This window comes from Phascolarctos cinereus, unplaced genomic scaffold (assembly GCF_003287225.1).
Source record: "Phascolarctos cinereus isolate Bilbo 61053 unplaced genomic scaffold, phaCin_HiC Scaffold_2;HRSCAF=192, whole genome shotgun sequence".
NCBI classification, from domain to species: Eukaryota; Metazoa; Chordata; class Mammalia; order Diprotodontia; family Phascolarctidae; genus Phascolarctos; species Phascolarctos cinereus.
In genome coordinates this window covers 405961361-405984358 of record NW_027555625.1, presented here as the reverse complement: position 1 = coordinate 405984358, position 22998 = coordinate 405961361, and the positions used below count along the sequence as shown (strand labels likewise).

At 40.0% G+C, this 22998-nt stretch overlaps 1 protein-coding gene across 5 annotated transcripts in view; it reads right to left on the bottom strand.

Annotated features, from left to right (window-relative positions):
* The window catches only part of KCNIP1 (potassium voltage-gated channel interacting protein 1), a 363743-nt gene that overhangs the window by 19686 nt on the left and 321059 nt on the right, over positions 1–22998 (bottom strand). Inside the window, exon 2 of one of the 5 annotated variants that reach the window (XM_020992317.2) lies at positions 4506–4538. The exons of the other annotated variants lie outside the window; for them this stretch is intronic. Within the exon in view, the coding sequence (XP_020847976.1) occupies positions 4506–4538 (33 nt within the window). The remainder of the gene's footprint in view (positions 1–4505; positions 4539–22998) is intronic. 5 annotated transcript variants of the gene reach the window in all.

Here is a 22998-nt window from a genome sequence, read left to right as displayed (position 1 = left end):
CCCCACCACACTCTAAGACCATCTTTGTTTCAGTCCATCCATACCAAGAGGAAACAAAAGCCTAGGATTGGAAGGGACCTCTGATGTCATCTAGTCCAACTCCACCCCTACCCCTTGTCCTTGCCTTATTTTCTATATGAGGAAACTGAGGCCTGGAGAGGTTAAATGACTTGTCTCATGTCACATAGGTAGTAAACATCTGCGGTGGGATTTGAAACCAGGTCTTCTGACTTCAAAGGCCTTTTCACTGTAACGTGACCTTACCCCATAAGAAAACAGGTTTTCTGTTTCTTCAGAATTTGACTGTACCCAATAGCCTTGAAAAAATCTCCCCAAATAAGTTGGCCTGGCTGTGTGACTGAAGCTTCTGCACATCCCTGGCTGACAAGTAAAGTGACAGGAATAATAATATCCCCACACCCACATAATGCTAATAAATAGAGGCAGATGATAAAAGATTTTAGAAATTTGTTAAGATTTCACTGTTTGGGACTCTAGTAATTGTAAGAGAAGTAGGGACATGCTCAGATTCAAGAAAGTTTTAAAAATAAATGCAACTTTTATTACTTTTAAGCAAGAATTTAAACTTAACTAATAAACTGGTAAGAATGTTTGTGATTACCATCTCCATTGTACATGAATGGATACTTCTGAAGTCTGGCAAGGTGACACATTGTTCTCTTAAAATGGATTAAATGTAACTTTCTACAACCTTATTTACACTATTAGTTTGTATTCTGCATGTAGAAAGGACACAGTAATAATTATAATAACTAACATTTTTATAGTGCTTAATATGTGTCAGTCACTGCGCTAAGCACCTTACAATTATCTCATTTCATCCTCACAACAGATAGCAGGTGCTATTATTATCCCTATTTTTCTATTGAGGAAACTGAGGCAGAGAAAGATTAAATGACTTGCCCAGAGTTCCACATCTAGTGTCTGTGATTGGATTTGAACTCAGATCTTCCCAAATCCCAGCCTGGCTTTCTATCTACTGTGCCACCTAGCTGCCCCTGTAGTTATACAGTGCCAATGCAGATTAATCCAAATTCCAAATGAACAGAGTACAGATTAATGAAGTTTTATTGTGGGGAAGAATAACTATCTTTCTTAGTACAAATAACCTTAGAAGAAGACAGAGGATTGAATGTAAACAGAAGTAACTGCCATCTCACTAAATGCTGTGGGCTGAGTAGGACCACTGCCTGAAGAGAAATAAGCATCTTCCTCTGAGTATTTCCAGTAGACTTTCTATGAATTTCCTACACTAAAGAAATTTGCTACCTAAACTCTCTCTGATAGCTGTTGTATGAACATTACCAAATCTATATTTTGAATTCCTATAAATCTGGGCTGGAAAAAACAGTGACATGGTGAGTTAGATAGATACCCATGAACATTTATAAGGCATCATAAATCTCATGATAAGCAACCCAACTACATGCTTATTACATAGCTCTGAGGGCATCCTCTGTGAGTACAGGTGTACTGGGTTGTCCATCTATAGTTTCCTACTAAGTGTCGATTTCTCTACCATATTGTCAGTTTCCTGTGAAATTGGCCCCTTTCTTTTCTCTTCCATTCAACAAAAACTGGTATGTCAAAGTGAGTTTTTCTTCTTATAGACCATTCTGAAGGAATTAAAATTTTGTAATTCTCCAAAGATAAGCCTCTCTGTGAGAAACGCAAAATTCAAAACTGCCATCATATTTATTGTGTGAAAACATAATATTTTATCCTGGTGAAAAGAAAGCAGATTACCACAAACAAATAAGTCCCATTGTCTGTACATAAGAAGCATGATAGCATCGTTGATTGAGAATTGGCCTCAAAGCCAGGAAGACCTAGGTTTAAATCCTGCCTCTGACACATACTAATGGTGTCATTCAGGACAAGTCATTTAACCTCTTAATAATCTGGACCATTTCCTAAGACTAGATCTAAGTTGTAGAGAAGGTACCGATTTACATTGATAGAGGGAGCTTTGCCACCAAGTAGTTCTAGTGATATTAGAGGTCCAGTCCCTATCCCAGATCATACTCAAGATGAGAAAAAGTCATACTTCTTGGTATCCTTAATTATCCTATCGTTGGAGTTGAAAACTCAAGTTGGTATTAAATATTGCCGATCATTAGATAATATTGCAGTAAATCAAAGGGCCACTTAAGATGTTCTAAATTCAACTTATTTTAAAATAAAATTTAACCACAAGTCAAACAAGCCATTAGTTTAAAAAAAATCCATGCCTATTTTGTAGATCTGAGGGCATCTTTAATGAGTACAGGTACACTGTATTATCTATCTATTTACGCCTAATAAATGTTCCTCTCTACTGTATTGTCAATTTCCTCCAAAACTGAACCCCTTCCTTTCTCTTGCTTTTATCTGTCAAAGTAAGTTTTTCCTTTACAGACCATTAGCTAGAATTGTAAGAAAGAAGAGTCTCTATCAATTTACATTATAAGTAAAGAGTGGGGAAAGGAAAGTGTTAATAATATAAATAAGAAAAACATGCTGCATCTCTGAGTAAGGATCACTTTTTTTTTCTGTTTTTTGGATTTTGTGTCTTATCACTGCTTCTAAGTTTCTGTTCTAACTAGAAACCATGAAAGCAGCCTGTTTTTTTCCTTAACAATACCTTATTTCTGTTTGCAAGCCCAGAGCTGAATGCTGCCTAATTTCACAGAAAGCAAAGCTTTCTTTGGACATCTGGGCAAATGTAAGCACAGGAATCCTATTTGTAACTGCATAGCTGAGTAAGTTTGAGAGATTACTTCTGTTTCCGAAACGATGGCTGCTTACCAAGGGCTTTTATTAAAAATGTACCAAGTAATTATTGAAATATCAAATATTAAACCCACTTCATTAAGGCTAAACTGGGCTTTATTAATAAATGATTTGTTTACGGTCTGAGAGGCTGGATCAATTTCCACACCAAACCAACTATCTAATTTCTTTTTATTTGACTATTGACCATCAGACTTCTTTTGGGAACTTCACTTTAACCCTTTTGCCTAGTGTTTCTGTACAAAGAGGTTCTGTTAGCTTGCATAGTGGTCTGACCTGAAAGGAGATAGATTCTCAGAATGTCTTAATGCCCAGGGAAGGAGTTTTCTTATTAATATTGCCCTTTCCCTAGCACAGGATGAGAGATTTCTCCTCACTGGTTTCTCATCAATATTTATCTTCTGTAAGGATTTCAGAAGGGATTCCCAAAGTCTCCCATCTCAGCCTACTTCTTTCACAATGCCTCAGTCCCTTCAAGGCTGTCACAGAGGATCTAGGAGAAGCTCCCAAACTCCTCTGATCAGTGGGAGAAGGAAACAGGAAATAGGAAACAGGATTCTGATTTCCAGTATTTTTCTTTTTCTTTCTGCAGAGCTTATAAAAGGAACCTCTAAGAACAGAAGGGCATTTTGGTATACTAATGGACTATCCTCTATGCTGAACCTGGACTATGAGGAAGAAGTTTAATTATAATAATAATGAGATGAGAGTAATAGTACCTTACATTTGTATAGTTCTATTGATTTTTTTTTTGAAACGAAATCTCTCTATGTTGCCCAGGCTGGAAATGCAGGAGCCTCAAAGGGCTGATCCCACTGCAGACTGGCATAGGAGCCTGTTTCTGAGCTGGGCCCAGCTCAGTCCTCCGTAGCAGAGAGAGGTAGCCCCTCACTCTTGGGGCTCACCATAGCAGTGCCAGACTTAGTTTAGATACCTGATCAGCTTAGCACACTGTGATCCCCTAGCTTACCTCTTCCCAGCAGCAAGGACTACAGGGATGTACCTCTCTTGGCCAGCTCTACTGATTTTTCAAAGAACTTCCAACAGCTATTACTCTTTGATCCCCACAAAACCCCTTCGAGGTAGGTAGGGCATATGTTATTATCTCCATTTAATGGGTATAGAAACTGATGCACAGAAAAATTAAGCAACTTTATATTTATCATATTTTCTACTTCTATTTGTCACAATAAAAGGAGATTCTTGCACTGGGGAGAGGTTGGATTAGATACCTTTTGAGGCACTTTTCAACTCTAAGATTCCATGATTCTGGCTGCTGTAAGGTCAAACAGTTTATAGCGACATAACTGGAAGTAGAACCCAGGTATTTTGTCTCCTAGTACCCCACTCAGCCCTGGAAACAAAATCTTACTGGCTTGGTTTTATTTGTAGTGACTTAGATCTGGGGATGTGCTCATTCGTCTAGTTGCTTGCTTCTTTTTGCCTTCCACCTACTTACTGGAATTAAGGATAAAACATGAAGTGTAGCAAATGAGCATGCCCATGAACATGCCTACAGAGGATCCTGCTTCTTAATGCTGCCCCTTCTTCCCCACCTCGAAAAGGCCTTCCCTGCCAAGGTGGACTTATTAACAAGGAACTCAGAAAAGGAGGCTGCTGCCGATCATAAGTAGTATATAGTGTACACTTTGACAAAGAAGCTTTTCCTGTGATGGGAATGTGACAAGGTAGTCAAATGAGTTTACATTTACCTCTCTGATACTGGTAATACCAGCCGGTGATGTCTAGGAGAAAGTAAGAAAACATTTTACCAATCCTATTCTTTAAAAATAACAACATTCACTTTGTTTTTCAATGGAGGTGCTGCTTTGAGGATTGGGATCCCTTTAGTACATCCCCCGTCCCACTTTCCAAGAAATTTTGCTCATTTGTACCTGGGAATTGGAATGGCATCTTCCCTAACTTGGACCCAGAGGCAAAGGAAAAGTTGCTACCCCTGAGGCAGCATGGACACTACCTGTGTGCTCAGCCATGTGACCAAAGAGGAATGGAATGGGGGTGGGGTGGCGTGGGGTGCATGCTGAGATGTAGATGAGATCTGGTGAATGCAGGTGGTTCTGAAGATTAGTTTATGAAAACCTTTCAAATGCAAGCCCTCTCATCACACCATTTTCCTACCTCCAGTTTCACTTCCCAAGAAAGGAAATCAGAGAATCTTAGAATTTCCTTTCCCTCCATGACATCTTTAGATAACTCAGTTGAGGAAAAAGAATATTTGCTTCTGTAGAAAAAGGTGGTGTTGCATGTGTGGACAACACAGCAGGGGATTGTATACACACTACCAAGCTTAAAAATCATTTGGCACTTAGCCAATCAGAAACAAATCTAAATAGGGTTGCAATAGAGTTAATTGATCCTTGCCAGGTCATAGGAATAGGGAATCTTCAATACAATGAAATTCAATTCAACAGGCATTTATTTATTAAACACCTACTCTATGTTAGAAGTACTAGGCATACAGACACAAACACGGTTCCTGCCCTCAAGGAGCTTACATTCTATTGGATAGCTAGATATCAAATTCACTGCTTTCTAGTGTTCCCTTCTCAAGGTAGCTTTTAGGCAGCCCAAGCCTTTTGACATAAACTCCCCACCTAGTGCTCATAGGTCAGTGATTTTTGTTGCTATCAGGAAGAAGTGAGTGACTCACTCCAGGAATAGAACAGGCCAAAAAGTGAAGTCCTTATATTTTTTTAATATGCCACTCTGTGCAATGACTGAAAAATCATAATGTTGAGAATGATCCACTTTGACCTTGAGTGATTGAATCATTGAATAATTAATTGATTTTTTTACATGACAGAAAATCTATGTAGCTAGGAATGTTTCCTATGCTTTATTCCTATAACTCTTGTGCCAATATTCCCAAATACCTTATACCATCAAACTTAAACTTTCAGCCTGCTAAAAATGTGGCATTTGGGAGAATCTGGGTTCTCAAAGGCTGGGCCAGTGAAGCATAAACTTTCTTAGGTTCCATCAGGCTGTAAAGGCTTTGAGAATAGTTCTAACAACAGACTGGAATGGCCACTATATTACTTGGGATCATCGATTTAGAACTAGAACGGCCCTTGGAGGTGTTTGACCCAGATGCATTTCATAGATCAGATGAGATTGAGACCCAGAGAGATGACCTGAGAAGCCCATGGACACACGGGTAGTAAATAATTTGTGGTATAGTCAGGCTAAGAACCTAACACCTCTGATTCCAAGACCAATGCTCTTCCTACTACGCCTCTCAGCTTTTGGCCATGGCAATCCATGGAACAAAGAAAATCTATGGGCCACAGACACACTTAAATTTTTACAGTAAGTGGGGCAGAAAGACAGAGAAGGGAACAAAGAATACTGCTAGTAATACAGGTTTTAGGCTGTCTACAAATGCCAATTTAGCTATCGGTAGTCCAAATATAAGAACCTTGTCCAATGACCAATGAAAGGACAGCCTATTAGAAGAAAAAAAAGTCATACCGATCTTGACATTCTTGCTATACTTGAAACCAGAAGACAAAAGGAAATTGCAGTCAAATGGAAGGTTTGGTCACAAGTTCTCCTTGGAGAGACAAATAGAGAAGCTGGTAGAACTGCTTTTATCATGGGTCTAAGGGCAATGAGAAAGATTTTATGGGATGTTTGTTTATCTTGCCTTGTAGAGATTATGGCAAGCTTGGGCAAAAAGACCACTATGAGGATAACTATGCTAATGTCTGTTGTAGGGGATGAAGGGATAGATAAATTTTAGTAAGAATCCAATAGACCCTTGGAATTGAGTTTGCATATGCTCTAATACTCAGTTCCTTATACCATCGGTTCTCAAAACATTTGGTCTTAAAACCCTTTTATACTCTTAAAATTATTGAGGACCCCAAAAAGCTCCTGTTTGTGTGGGTTACATCTATTAGTATTTACTGCATTAGAAATGAAAACAGCTCAGTATTTTTATGAAAATAGTTTTGACCTTACAGACACTCAGAAAAGGTCTTGAAGATGCCAGTGGATCCCCAGACCACACTTTGAGAACTGTTGTCTTATGCCAATGAAATCAAATGTCTGGTGTCTTTCCCAATCTAGTTCTGTAGTGGTCTCTTTCTGGATTTAGGGAAGAGAAATATAGCTCATGCTCACAGGAAGCTTATCTAGTTATAATTTGTTAATATTAAAAGCAAAGGACATGGTGAGGACATGCGCCAGTCTGTGAAATAGGTACCCAGATGGACTCCCTTTGTTCTGACCAAGGACAAACAATAGCAAATGTGAAATTCAATTAGGAACCCCTGTGGAGGAAAGGGGTCTAGTCTGACTTTGATCTGACAAGACTGCTTTGGATTTGGTGAAACTTAAATCATATTTTGTTCTCTGGGAGTATATATTCTCCCAATGGTTTGAACATTAAAAAATTAAAACAAACAACTCCTTTATGCATTTACACTTGTCTTTAAAAATGCTGTCAAAAGGGCTACCAGACACCCCATATTTCTTCCTTGGTAGCAGTAAATTGTGTAATTTTAAAGAGGTAAATGAGATTAAAAATCCACACAATATGCATTAAATTTCAGTGAGGTCCACTGTTCCCAAAGTCACAGGAAACAGAAAAGCCAGGCTAGAGAGGTCATTTGATCCTCCTTTCCAGGTTACATAGGAGAGCAAACTGGCTTCCCAAACTATCTCCTGACATTAGACTCTTCAGGGCTTTCCTGAAAGACAAGGAATCTGTGTCTTTCAGAGGATCCATGTGGGCCATGGTTTCCTGAGGTAAAGGGCTAATCAGGCCTCTTCAGATATTTTGATGAGCTGAGCTGATTTTAGAAAGTAAAGTCATCACAAGACTTCTCCTTTCAGGGAGTCACATAAAACAAAATAAAACAAAAATGGCTCTGTGCCACCTATTTGTTCCCAAACTTTGAGAATCTTGGGATCACAGATTTAGAGCTGAAAAGAACCTTAGAGACCTCCCCTTATATACAGGGCAGCTAATGGAGCAATGGAAAGAAGGCTGGGCCTAGAGACAGGAAGACTTACTTAGTTCAAATCCAGCCTCAGGCACTTCCTATCTGAGTGACCCTGGGCAAGTTGCTTAACCCTGTTTGACTCAGTTTCCTCATCTGTAAAATGAAGTGGAGAAACCATTCCAGTATCTTTGCCAAGAAAACCCCATTTGGGGTTAAGAAGAGTCAGACACAGCTGAAATGACTGCATAACAAGAAAATGGAGACTGAGAGAGGTTACATAGCTAAGAAGTGTCTGAAGTGAAATTTGGACTCAGGAGTTCCTGACTCTAAGTCCTGAGCCCCTTCCACTAAATTTTCTGTTTTCAGCTTTGCTATTTCCTCTATTAAACAGTAAACTCTTTTACTGTAGGGACTGATCTTTATCCCAAACAACCAGCACAGAGCCTAGCACTAAGTAGGTACTTGATAAGTGTTTGTTGATTGAACAAATGAATGAATAATGAATTCTACCCAGGAATGAGCCAAAGAATTCAGGTTGGGAAGATGAGAGAGGTTGCCTTGTCAACTGGATGAGCCAGAAACATCCAAAGTGGGAAACTCAGAAAGTGTTAAAGGGAATTGAGTACAAATTGGGTTGCTGGACCTTCTAAGAGAATAGCCTCAGATTAGAGACCTGCTAAGCAGGAGGCTCCAAAAGAAAAAGAAATTCAAAGCTTAGTGTCATTTTCCTTAGCTAGGCATTCACAGAATCACAGATCCTGAACTGCAAGGGATATTGGAGGTCATCTAGAATAAACCACTTGTTTTATTTTTTAAATTCAATTTTTTGAATTTCTAAATTTTAAATTTTATTTCCAGATACAAATTCTCTCCCTCCCACTTTGCTCCCCTTTATCCTCCCCCCACAATGAGAAATCAAGAAAAACAAAGCCCATTATAAAAATGTACAGTCAGGCAAAACAAATTTCTGCATTGGTCATGATATTATATATCTATGTTCATGTATATATCTGTCTGGTACAGTGGATAGAAAGCCAGGTCTGAAGTCAGGAAGACTCATCTTCCTGAGTTCAAATCCAGCCTCAGACACCTACTAGCTGTGTGACCGTGGGCGAGTCACTTAACTCTGTTTATCTCGGTTTCCTCATCTGTAAAATGAGCTGGAGAAGGAAATGGCAAACCACTCCAGTATCTCTGCCAAGAAAACCCCAAATGGGGTCAACAAGAGTTGGACACAACTGAAACCCACTTCATAACAACAGTATATCTATCTATACTATCTATCTCATCTATGTCTACATCCTCTACATCTGTTTCTACAATTTATGTTTATCATCTATTTCTATAATCTGTATCATCTCTGTCTATATCATCTACATCTTCTATGTCTATATCACATGTAACTGTTTCTATAATGTACGTCTATAATAACTGTGTATATGTCTATATCTATCTACTATCTATATATCTATGTATCTACCATCTATGTCTATATCTATATCACCTTCATCTCTATCTGTATCTCTGCAGGTGGGTTGCATGAGTCTTCTGGAATTGTCAACCCCCTTATTTTTCATGTAAAAATAGGAACAGGAAAAGTTAAGTGACTAATCAGATCTGATGTATGTATTACTTTAAATTTGCCTGAAGAAAAAAAGTTGGCTACTCGAGGATTCTGGGTACCATAATTCACATTTACAGTTAGCTATCTGGAGATTTATCAATTTAGCAAGCCTTTATTAAGGTGGCTCATACATGCCAGGCACAAGCAGCAGTCATGGTGATACCAAGACATAAATCAAAGAGTCCCTGCCCCCAAGGAGCTTATACTCTGTTGGAAAGTAATACATCGACGTTATTTTCAGAAGGCTCAGTGGGGAGAAGGAATGGGAGGATAGCTGAAAAGGGATGAGGTATAGTACAAAGAACACTGGACCTGGCTTTGAATCCCCAGCTCTGCTATTTAATACATAAGTGATTTCAGATTAGTCACTTAACTTTTCCTGTTCCTATTTAATATTACTTGATGATAGAAAAACAGCAACTTTTTACTACTTAAAAAAACCCAACCCTTTATTTTAACATTCGTTTAAAAAAATTTTGAGTTCCAAATTCTAGCATTTCCTCAACCACTGGGAAGGCAAACACAAGGGGGTTGGGGGTGGGAACAAGCATGTATTAAGTCCTTACTATGTGCTAAGTGCTTTACACATTTTTCTTGAGTCATATCTGGTTCTTCATAACCCACTGAACCATACTATTTGTGGGGTTTTTTTAGCAAAGACACTGGAGTGGTTTGTCATTTCCTCCTCTAGTGAATCAAGGCAAACAGAGGTTAAGTGCCTTGCCCATGGTCACACAGCTAGTAAGTGCCTGAGGCTGGATTTGCACTGTGAACCTTTCCTGACTCCACCTTGTTGCAGTGAAGGCTAGGGTGATTTTTGTGATCAGGTAAGGACTCTGTATAGTCTCATTTATAAAAAGGCAGCCTCTGTTTATAAGCAATGGGCAAAGGACTTTGGAAACATTTAATTTTTCAAATTAAAATTAAAAGCTAGGTGTCACAGTGGATACAGTGTTAAGCCTGAAGTTGGGAAGACTCATTTTCCTGAGTTCTAATCTGGCCTCAAACACTAGCTGTGTGACCCTGGCCAAGTCACTTAACACTGTTTACCTCAGTTTCTTCATCTGTAAAATAAGCTGGAGAAAGAAATGGTAACCCACTCCAGCATCTTTGTCAAGAAAACCCTAGATGGTCAAGGTCAAGAAGAGTTGGGCATGACTGAAAAATGACTCCACAACAATTTTTAAAAGCATTTTAAACATATGTCTATATTCCATTTCTCCTGCTCAGATTTGAGCTTTAAGAGTTGGAAGAGATTGTAGAGGTTATCTTAGCCACATGGAGGAAGCATTGTATAATAAAGACCATTTGATTTAGAGACAGGGAATTTGGTTTCGAATTATTACTCTGACACTTGCAATCCATGTGACTTCAGAAAATCACTTAACCTCTTTGGCTTCAACCTCTTCTTATGTAAATGGTGAGAATGTTTGACTAGATGATTTCTAACATCCCTTCCAGCTCTGTCTATGATCCTAATTCCCTCAGTAATGCATGAATCTCTTTTGCAAAGTGGACTCCGACCTTTGCTTGCATACTTCCCGTGATGGTAAGCTCATTATCTATTGAGAACATTTATTGTACTTTTTGGACAGTTGTAATTATCAGCAAATCCTTCCTTATTTTGAACTAACATGTGTCTCCCCATAGCTTCCTCCATTAGGTTGAGGAAGTATAGGGTTTATATCCTGCCTCAGACACTAATTTTGTGATCCCAGGAAAGTTACAGAATCATAGAATGATAGAATTTAGAGCTGAAAAGATAACCAGGGGTTACGTGGTCCAATCTGTATTGGAAAAAAAACTCATCCTGCCTCAGCAGGAAGACTTTCAGTAAGATATGCTGAACTCATTACCTCCTGAGGCAGCCCTTTCCATTTAAGAATATTTCTAATTTGGAAGAAGTGTTCCCTGACACCTTTAAATTTACCTTCTTTACAACGTCTTCCTGTTGCTCGTGGTTCTTCCTTGAGGTCAAATAGGACAAGTCTACTCTATTTCTCTTATGATAGCCCTTCAAATATTGGAACGCAGGGATTTTGCTCCCCCTCCTTGCCTTCACTAAACTACACATCTCCAGTTCTTTCACCAGATACTTATATGTCATTCATTCACTAATTCACTCATTCATTCATTCATTTATTCATTCTCTCTAAAGTCAGAGGACCTGGGTTTAATTCTTTCTTCTGATGACCTTGGGCAAGTCATTTAATCATCCTGAGCCTCAGTTTCCTCATCTGTAATATGAGGTCATTGGTCTAGATGTCCTCCGAGGGTTCTTCCAGCCCTAGCTCCTATGAGTGCATGAAAAATTCCCAGATTTTCCCCAAACTTCAATCTGACCCTGCTCCTCCATCTTGTAGTTGTGAAGTAAAGCCATTGAACCTGTGCATAAGACTTTAAATTTCTCTCTATTAAATTTCATCTTACAAGACACAACCCGATGATCTAACCTATCAAGATCTCTTTGGACATTGACTCTGTTATCAAGTGTGTAAACTACTCCTCCCAGTTTTTGGCCCTCTCTTTGAGACTCAATATCCTCATCTGTGAAATGGGTGTGCTAATAGCACCTACTCCCCCAATGTAGTTATGAGATTCAAATAAGATAATATATGTAAAGTATTTTGAAAACCTTGAAGTGCTATAAAAATGCCAGTTATTATCATCACCATCATCACTGGTCCAAGACTTGCCTCTGAAGAAGTACAGAATGTCTTTAATCCCATTTCCTCAGGACAACCCCTCAGATATTTAAAGACAGTGATCTTCACCAGGGGTATGTTGATAAATTTTTAACAACTGAATTTCTGGAGAAAACCTCCACCCACAAAATGCTTTGAAGTTTAATCTCTGTTATCAACACTTTTGCCATCACTTTCTTAATTCTATACAAGCAACAAAACACTGAGTCAAGGCCAGATTTGTAGCAGTCACCTATCTCAGAGGTGGAAATGCTCCCACTGAAAATATAATAATTGGCTTTGAGCCCTGAGGGCTCTAGCTCTAGTACACCCCTGACTCCCATCTAAATGTACTGTCCTTTGGATTAAGTGTCTCAGGTTCATGTTCAATGGTAATTGGCTGGTGTTGCTTTTATATTGTTTAATATTAAATACAATTCAACAGACTTTGATTAAGCCCTATGGTTAATATAACAAGCACAGTGCTGCAGAAGATGCACAGATAAATATTTTCTCTGACCTTATGGAACATACAAAGTGTTAGCGCAGTTCTAACTAACAAAGCTTAAAACTTTGGAGACATCCTGTATTAGCTTGTATATAGATAACTATAAAACAAATTAGAATATGAGAAGGCCATAAAAGTGCAAACACATGCTGTGAGTTCAGGTGGGAAAGAGATCACGATCGTTTGACAAGGTCAGGCTTCCTGGTGGGGGTAAAATTTAAGCAAGGCCTTGAATCCATCAATCAACAAGCCTTTATTAAGCACCAACTGTGTGCAGGTAGAGATGGAGATGGGGAGGGGAAGTCCAGGTGCCAGAAACGGCAAGAGGTGGAAAACCATAGGGCATCCAGTATTCTAGTTTGGCTATAGCATAGAGCATATGAGGAAAAGATGAAAAACAAAGAAATTGGAATACTCTCTGGTTGCTGTTCAGTTGTGTCTGACTTTATGTGACCCGATGTAGGTTTTTGGCAAAGATACTAAAGTGGTTTGCCATTTCCTTCTCCGGTGTGTCCTCAGTTTACAGATGGGAACTAAAGCAAACAAGGTTAAGTGACTTGCCCAGGGTCACACAGCTAGTAAATGTCAGAGGCTGGATTTGAATGCAGATCTTCCTGACTCCAGGCCAAGTGCTCTATTTATTGTACCATCTAGCTATCCCCTTCTGGCTGGCACTAAATTAGTATTTATGAAATCCCACATGCATACATCTGTGTAAAGATCACTGACTGCTTCAATATTAAGGAAGCTTGGAAATGTGTTTGCTTTGTCCCTATATCCCTAGCACTTACTTAGCCCAGTTCCACACACAGTAGCTGCTCGATACCTGCTTATTGAATGAAGAATGAATTTGTGTGTATTGTAGGCGCTGTGTAGGTGATGAATGGAGGTGTAGAGGTACCCGATAAGAATAATATTTGAGAGAAATTCAGGAAGAATGGGTTAAATCTACCCACAGTTGAGTAATTCCCATGCTTCTGTCCTCTGTCCTCACTGCTCCAAATACTCCTTGGTTTATGTCTTTGGCCTGGTTTAAGCAATTCCTTAGCAGGAGAAAGGCAATAGGAAAGTTCCCCCAATACGAACTCATCGCCCCACCCCCCTCAACCTCACAAAAAAAGGGGGGCTGCTGTGGTCAGTGGCTGAAAGCATGTGTGTCCAGACTGAGTCACTCACTCTGGGACAGATGCTGATCTAAGGTCTTTCTCTAGGCCTGAGATTGGGAGACTTTTAGTAGTGAATACTCTTAGGAAGTAAAATCCAGGCAGATACTCTTTGAATTATTAATGAGGATACTCAGTTTTGATTATTTTCTTCTTTTGGGGAAAGGTTATTCACAGAAACACCTTTGATGGGTTTACACAATGCATCACAATTGGACGTATTTTATGCGGAAGGCTTTGTAGTGATAATGGTTCTGTCTCATTTAGAAGAAATCAGACATTATGAACTTCCTTATTTATTAATGCATTGATTTCTATAAATGTCAGAGCACTTCACCTTCCATCATCAGCTCAAAAGCAATCAGTGGAGGCATATAAACCTGGAAAATGAAACAATCTAGAAACAAAGGAAATTCAATCAGTTTCAAAATGCTATCTCTGCTTAACTATGGTTTGGGGGAATTCTGATCGTTATGGTAAGGGGAGCCCGCAAGAAAGCCTGCAAAAGAGAGAGGTCGGGGCTGTCATATGGGAAGCCATATACTGCTGTGGGTTGGTCCTTCAGGAAATGAAACGAGGAAGTGACTAAAGAATGAGACCCACATCGTGCCTTTGGAGCACATCCATAGATCCATCCTCACAGAGGAATGAAGACAGCTGACATTTATTTAGTACTTCAAGGTTTACAGAGAGGCAGTGTGACATATTGCAGAGAGAGCTAGAGCTACAGGTAGGAAGATCAGAGTTGAAGGACCTCTCTGATGCATCCCAGGCAGCTAGGTGGTGCAGTGGATACAGTGCTGGGCCTGGAGTCAGGAAGACTCATTTTCATGAGTTCAAATCCGGCCTGAGACACGGACTAGCTGTGTGACCCTGGGCAAGTCACTTAGCCCTGTTTGCCTCAGTTTCCTCATCTGTAAAATGAGCTGGAGAAGGAAATGGCAAACCCCTCCGATCTTTGCCAAGAAAACCCCAGAGGGGGTCACAGAGAGTCACACATGACTGAAATCACTGGCCAGCAACAACATCCTGGCTGTGTGACCCTGGACAAGTCACAGTGCTTTAGACCAGTGGGGTCAAGCTCCATAGAAAGGGGGCCATTAAAATGCAGATAAGGATCCCTGCAGGCTTCATCTTGACTTAGGTCAGGGCCACTTAAACTTTTTCCACTCCTGACTCCTTTGCAGTTCTGGCAGTGTTTGTTGGCACTGCATGGCTACAGGGCACGTGCAACTTGCAGGGCTTATGCTTTGTGTTCAGAACCAAGGCTGCAACGCAGGCAAGCGCTGCCAGAAACACTTGGGATTCATCACACATTTGATTTCTAATTAATTTTTGGTCATTGCACATCCAGAAACCTTTTACTGTTGCCAAATTTTTCAGGATCCCATATGGGGTCATGGCCCACAGTCTAAGAAGCGCTGACTTAGAAAACTACATGGCAGCACAATCTCTTTACCTTTGCTCTATTGCATTTTTATTTATTTTGTTAAATATTTACCTAATTTTAATCTGGTTCCCCAGGGTACACCATGCAGAATGGTGCCTACAATGATGCCACTGGAGTATTTAATACATCTGCCCTAGGCGATCCCTCAGCACTATAAGTCATAGAGAAAGTGCCAACCTGTAAGGGTAGAAAGAGTTTCCTTGTGGACAAATTACCAATTCCTATAGAATCACAGGCGCAATCCCTATCTCTTAAGGTTTGACCCTGAAAATAACCCTGTGAAGTAAATTAGGAAATGGAGGTTTAGAAAGGTTAAGTGACATATTTGTTGTTCAGTCCTTTTCAGTCATATCTAACTCTTCATGACCCCATTTGGGTTTTTCTCGGCAAAGATACTGGAATGGTTTGCCATTCCTTCTCCAGTTCATTTTTACAGATGAGGAAACTGAGGCAAACAGGGTGAAGTGACTTGCCCAGGGTCACACAGCTAGTAAGTGTCTGAGGCCAGATTCAAACTCAGGAAGATGAATCTTCTTGACTCCAGGCCCAGAGCTCTATACCCTGACCTGACTTACATACCCTATTTCATACAGAAATAAGGTTAGAATCAAACTCAGGTCTTTCCTGACTCCAAGTCCAGTGTCCTTTCCATTATACTATAGATTTTATATGTATAGTGCTAGTCTTCTCTCATAAGGCTAATCTTCCTAAAATTCCACTTCCGCCATGCCCTGCTCCTCTGCTCAGAAATTTCCATGGCTTCCATTATCAACAGTCATTTCTTTTCTCTTATCCCCATACATCAGTGATCTTTTTAACTATGGATTCAAAATCACAACAGCAAAAATCACTGCAAAAAGACTTGAAGCAAGGTGAGACAACAGCTCATGTAAAAAAGACATAGAAGCTTTAGGGGACTGCTTAGCACGAAGCATTATGAGCCAATGGTGTGTCATATAAACAAAAAATAACTAAATCAGTCTTAGGCTGCATTAAGAGGTACATGGCATCCAGAATGAAAAAGTTAATAGTCCTACTATTCTCTGCTCTGGGGCAGCTAGGTGGTGCACTAGATACAACACTATACCTGGAGTCAGAAAGACTCTTCTTCCTGAGTTCAAATCTGGCCTCAGACACTTAGCTGTGTGAGCCTGGGCAAGTCACTTAGCCCTGTTTGCCTCAGTTTCTTCATCTGTGAAATGAGCTGGAGAAGAAAATGGCAAACCTCTCCAGTGTCTCTACCTGTGAAAACCTCAAATGGGGTCATGAAGAGTCAGATATGGCTGAAAAAATGACTGAACAACAAAAATTCTCTGCTCTGGTCAAAGCATGTTGGGTTCAATTCTGGGAGCTCCATTCCAAGAAGCATATCAATATGCTTTATTATCAATAGTTTATCAATAAACTAGAGCAGGTCCAGAAGAATACAACCAGTGGGATGAGGGAACTAGAGATCATTCCATACTAGGACTTGTCAAATGAATCAGGGATGCTTGACCTAGAAAAGGGAAAACTTGGAGGCAAGGGTCACTTAATTGTTGTCTTCAAATTTCTGAAGGGCTGTTAAATGGAAGAGGGACTTGATTTTTTGTATTTACCCCCTGAGAACAGAACTTGGAACATTAGGTGTTTTGGGTAGCTCAATTTTAGTTCCACGTAAGGAAAAACTTCCTTCCCTTTCCCAAAGTGGAAGAGACTGCCTCAGAACGTAGTGGATTGCCCTTCACTAGAGAGGTATCCAAGGGGAGACTGGATGGCTGTTTGTTGGGGACGTTGCAGAGATACTCCTGTTTCCGTAAGCACAGGACTCCATAAGTTCAGAAATTCTTTCCAACACTCAATTTCTATGATTCTGTATCTTCAAAATCTCCCTCTCTGCGGGGAACTTTGCAGGAGTGTGCTAGAGCCAGCTCCAACAGATTTGCAAGAATGGATTGATAAATTTTCATTGTGAGCATTTCCTTGGAAATCAGCAAAGGCTACAAATCAGGGCTTGATTTATTGCTTTGTTAATTGTCTGGACTTAAGAAAGTGATGGAGAAAATGTCAATAATGCAGATTAAACTTCAAAGTGTGTGGTGCATACTTTGGGTTTGGTTTTTTTTCCTCTGAAGAGCCAAACGTTTGTAAAAATTTACCAGGGCACCACTAGACCTTTCCTTCTTCCTACAAATAGGCTTAAAACACTCAAATCAAAAAAACAAAACAAAAAACAAACCCTGCCTTCATCCTTCTACTTCATCCAGCTACCAATATCTCCTCCTTTTCATTGCTAAGCTTCTTTAAAAGCTCTACATGATGCCTCTATTCTTGTATTACTCACTCTCGTGAACCTGGGCAATTGGGTTTTTATCCTGTGCCAGGAGCAATCTCCCAACCCCATACCATATGAAGGATAGGCTAGTGTTCCCTTAAAAGGATTTGAGACCATCCTCAAATTTTGGTCAGCTCCAGGGTCTAGAGGTTCAGGTTGTTGATATCACTTCCAGGCCGCCTGAGAACAAAGCAGACGTGAGGAACTGAAGGACAGTGAGGCTTGGCAGGCGAATCGTGATGGATAGCACAATCAACGGAGTTTTCTCAGGTCAACCAATTCAAGGTGTTCTCAGTGCCTATCTTTAAGTATGCTATGGCTTAGAAAATCTCTTTTGTCAATGCTGAATGACCTGCAAGTCTCATTTTGTTTCAATATTTCATCTACACTACCAGAAAACTTGGCCTGAGTTAATGGGTACCCAGCCTAGAAAACACTCCTGTGGTGATACTGAAAATGCTCCTTTGGAGGTCAGCAATGGTCTCGCTAACAATCCATGACCTTTGATGAGTCCTCATCCTCTTTGACTTTCTGTAGCATTTGACACAACTGACCCCTTTTTACAAGTGGCCCCTTTCTCCTCTCTCGAGGCTTCAAAAACATCACACTCTCCTGGTTCTCCTTTTACCTGCTCCTGTTAGGGACAGTTCAACAAAGCACTGTCCCTCATATTTGAATCCATCCCTTCCTTTGCTCCCACATCTTACCACTGCCAGTCTTCCTCTTTGGGTCACCCCTACTGCATGTTTTCTTTATCCTGGTCTACTAACCACTGTTAGAGAAAGTCATGTAACCATGCTGATGAGGTCTGCTACAAATTCATTTTGTTTAATCTGATCTGGGCCCCCATGGCTACAGAGCAGTCCTTTTATTCATCTCTGATTCCTTCCTATTATACAAGTTCAGCAGCTGTTCTAAAGTTTTTGCTCTCTCTTCAAGCCATCAGGGCTACCCCCAGCCCTTTCTCTGTAAGAAAATGACCTCAATTTCTCTACTGAGGAAATCAAAGTCATTGATGTGTGCTTCTTTCCCACTCCCATTCCGTGCCTCCAGACATCTTTCATCATCAATCATCCAGGCTCAGAATAAGGTGGCCCAGAATTCGCTAAAGCCAAACTCTCTAACCTTGATCCCACCCCTCCCATCACCTCTAGGAGCCTGGACTATTAGTCACTCTCTCACTTTCCACGTACTCCTGTTTATCAGCTCATTTCTAGCTACTTACAAACATGATTATCTATTTAAAAAACGTTTATTTTACCTTGTTTCTCCCCCCCCCCAAATATCATTCTAGATCTCTTGTGTGCAGTGATACAGAGACACTGGCCTCTTTGCTGTTCCTTGCACAAGACACTCTTATCTCCCACCTTCCTGAATTTGTCACTGGCTATTCTCCATTCCTGGAATGCTCTCCCTCCTCATCTCTGTCTCTTGGCTTCTCTGGCTTTCTTCAAGTTCCAGCTAAAATCCTACCTTCTTCAAGAAGGCTTTCTCAGGGGCAGCTAGGTGAAGCAGAGGATAGAGCACCGGCCCTGGAGTCAGGAGGACCTGAGTTCAAATCCGGTCTCAGATGAGACACTTGATACGTATTAGCTGTGTGACTCTGGGCAAGTCACTTAAGCCCATTGCCTAGCAAAAACAAAACAAACCAAAAAAAAAAAAGGCTTTCGCATTTCTTCCTAATGTGGTAACTTCCCTCTGAGATTATCTCCAATTTATCCCATCTGTATTTTGTTTGTATATAGTTGTGTGCATGTTGTCTTCACTATTAGACCAGGGACTAGTTTTTTTTTTGTTTTGTTTTCTGTTTTTGTATTTTTCTTTGTACCTCAGGTCTTAGCCTGGAATATAGTGGGTGCTTCAGAAATGGTTGTTGCCCTGACTCTTTCACTGATAAATTCCTAGAAAAAGTAATCTCTATATATGCCTGTCAATTGGGGAATGCTACATCGATTGTGATACATGAACACAATGGAATATTACTGTGCTGTAAGAAATGGTGAATTTGATGAATATAGAGAAGCATAGGAGGGCTTACTTCGACTGGCACAAAGTGAAGTAAGCAGAACTGGAAAAGCACTATATACAATGACAGCCAAAAACACAAATGGAAAGAGCAATAGCAGTATGACAAGCAAAAGTGACTGCTGTGAAATTATAATGAGCAAGCCCAATTGACCCTATGGAAGATACACACACATAGACATATACACATATATATATATATGTACACATATGCATATATGTATGTGTATGTATGGGTATACACACATGCATACACAAACACAATCTGTTGTCCTTCATGCTCAAAGAGGACCAAAATGACATCACTATGTTGGGATCAAGGTGCAGTGTGTCCAGCTATGGCTGATCAGACCACTATGAGCTTGGAATGCTCTACCATGGGTCAGGCACAAATAGCCCATATGAAAAAAATATATAAATAAATATATGTATATGAATGTGTGTGTGTGTGTGTGTGTGCATACACGTATAGATACACATGTATATATGATATTACTTTCCCCTGATTCTTTCCAGTGATGGTGGACTATGAACACGGAGCATTGCATATATATATATATATATATATATATATATATATATATATATATATAAAATCAGACTTCTAAAAAAGGTTACTTAGCATTGCTGAACTTATTTCTCCTCTTTTTTGTTCATTATAAGAGTAAGGCTCTATGGAATGGAGAGGGAGAAAGAATATTTATTTATTTAGTTATCTATCTATTTATTTTTAGGCAATTGCTCAGGGTCACACAACTAGCGAGTGTCAAGTGTTTGGTCTGAGACTGGATTTGAACTCGGGTCCTCCTGAATTCAGGGCCAGTGCTCTATCCACTGTGCCACCTAGCTACCCTGAGGGAGAAAGAACACACTGGGAGATGCAGGCAATGTAAAAACAAAAGCTATCAGTAACAAATGTGTTTTAAAAAAATAGATACAATAAAAAAAGCAATCTATATTCGATGTTTCACTTCCTCACTGCTAATTCATTTTCCAGGCCCTGGCAATCAGGCTCCTGACCTGACTTCTCCACTAAAACTACTCTCATAACTTAACGATGATCTAATATTGTGAAATCTGGTAGTCTTTTCTCAGTCCTCATCAAGAGTATGCTGGTAAATGTTTAACAAGAATCTCTCTGGAAAAAAAAAAGCACAAATGACACACTTTTTAAGTTTAATCAGCATTATTAACACCATGTTAAGACTATCTGATGAACCAAATGATAAATCAAGCTCTAATTTGCAGCATTTCCTGATTGCTGAAGTATAAACGTTCACCCTGAAAATTCAGCAATTGGTTCTCACAAACGGGCTAGAGCAGACTCCAACATGGCCCTGGTTCCCTCCTCTTTGATCTTGTTTTGAAGTTGTTGGTACCGGTGACTTCTCTCTCATCTGATACTCTTCAGTCTCCTAGAGAGCCAACGGCTCCTTCACTGTTTCTTCATTTGGCAAATTTTCCATCCCTTGCCTCTAAGCACCATTCTTTTCTAGTCCTCTTCTCTGATTTCTTTCCCTTGTTGTTCTCTTCTGTTCAGTGACCGCATGGATGCAGATGACTAATGAAGCTAGATTGCCAATCTTAATTGTTGTCTTAAACTCCAGTCCCATATCTCCAGCTGCCTCCTGGAGATGTTTACCTGAATATCATACCACCATCTCAAAAATCAACATATTCAAAAATGAACTCATAATTTTTTCATGTTTTCTCTAAATTTCCCTTATTCTACTGTTGACACCATTATCTTCCCAGTCACCCTGGTTAATAAGCTCAGAATCATCTTTGACTTGACCCATTTCCCCCTGCCTCGAACCTCTAACCAGCTGTCAAATCCTTTCAATGACACCATAGCATCTCTCACTCTCCATTCATGCTATTTAAATCCAATTCACTTATATGTCATGGCATCATGTCCCTGACATCATGGTCCTCTTCGAGAACAAAGGAGAAACAGCAGCAGCAATTACTGTCCTAGTACAGGCCCTCATGACAAGTGGCCTGACTATGTTAATGCCCCAAACAGTCTTCCTGACCCTGGTCTCTTTCCAATCTTTTCTTCACATAACTGCCAAAATAATCTTTCTAAGGTATTATATATGTGTATGTGTACATGTAGGTATGTATAAGGTATCTGACCGTGTCACTCCCCTACTTTAAAACCTTCATTGGCTCTGTATCGTAACTGGGCAATACGAATCTCTTCACCTGCTATATAAGACCCTACCGGATCTGGTTCCTGGCTACCTTGTTTCATATGCTCCACATTCTAACCAAAGTAGACTGAAAGCTGCTTCCGGAGCTGAACACGTAATTTCCCATGTTTTCGCATTTGCATAGGCTGTATTCCATGACTGGTATGCCTGACATCTCCTTTCATCTTTGCCTGGAATTAGGACAGTGCCTAGCACAAAGTAGGCACTTAATAAATGTTTATTGATTGATTGAAATTGCTTATCTTCCTTCAAGGTATACCTTGGGTTTCTTCCCGTCCCCCTTATCAAATTTCCTATACCACGAAATCAAAGGTTCAGTACCTATCTCTATGCTTATCTCATAAAAAATATGGTACATTACAATGAATAATAGGGTAGCTAGGTGGCAAAGTGGCTAGAATGTCAGGCCTGGAGTCAGGAAGATCTGAGTTCAAAATCAGACTCAGATATTTCCTAGCTGTGTGACCTTGAGCAAATCACTTAACCTCTGTCTGCCTCAGTTTCCTCATCTGTAAACTGGGAATAATAAGAGCACCTACTTCTCAGGGGTGTTGTGAAGATCCAATGAGACAATAGTTCTAAAATGCTTGGCATGGCGTCTGGCACATAACAAGCATTATATAAATGCTAGCTGTTATTATTATCTGTGTTTATGTCTTACTTCCTCTGCCCCCTCCTCCAATAGCCTACAAATTCCATCAGAGCAAGGCTTTATCTATGCTTTGTGTCTTCCTCATAATAGTATAGTTCTCTCTGTACAATAGACACTTAATAAATGCTTATGAAATGAATGAATGTTTATTCCTTAGCCTGGCATTCAAGGCTGTCTGTGCTCAGCCTTTCCAATGTTATCTCTCAACATTTTTGGTACGATCCTCTACGAATCTGATCTCTTGACTTTTACTCAAACAAACCTCGTGTAACCCCACCCCAACATCCTTAACGCCTTTATACTTTTTATACTTTCAAAGCCTAGCTTAAGTAGCACTTCCTTGATGGGATTCCCCAACTCTACTAACCTAGTAGTCTCTTCCTCCTCAGAATTCCGTGTCACACCTACTGTGTATATTCCATACTTGGTACTTAGCACAGACTGCCTGGTAGTGCTACTTAACTTTTCAGTGGCAGACTTGTGCCTTCTACCTCTAGTCTTTGTCACAGCGCTTAATACATGTCTTTGTATGTAGTAGTCTCTCAGAAAGTATTTGCTGATCAAGAGGTAAGAGTCTGCAGCAGGTAGGTGGCATAGTG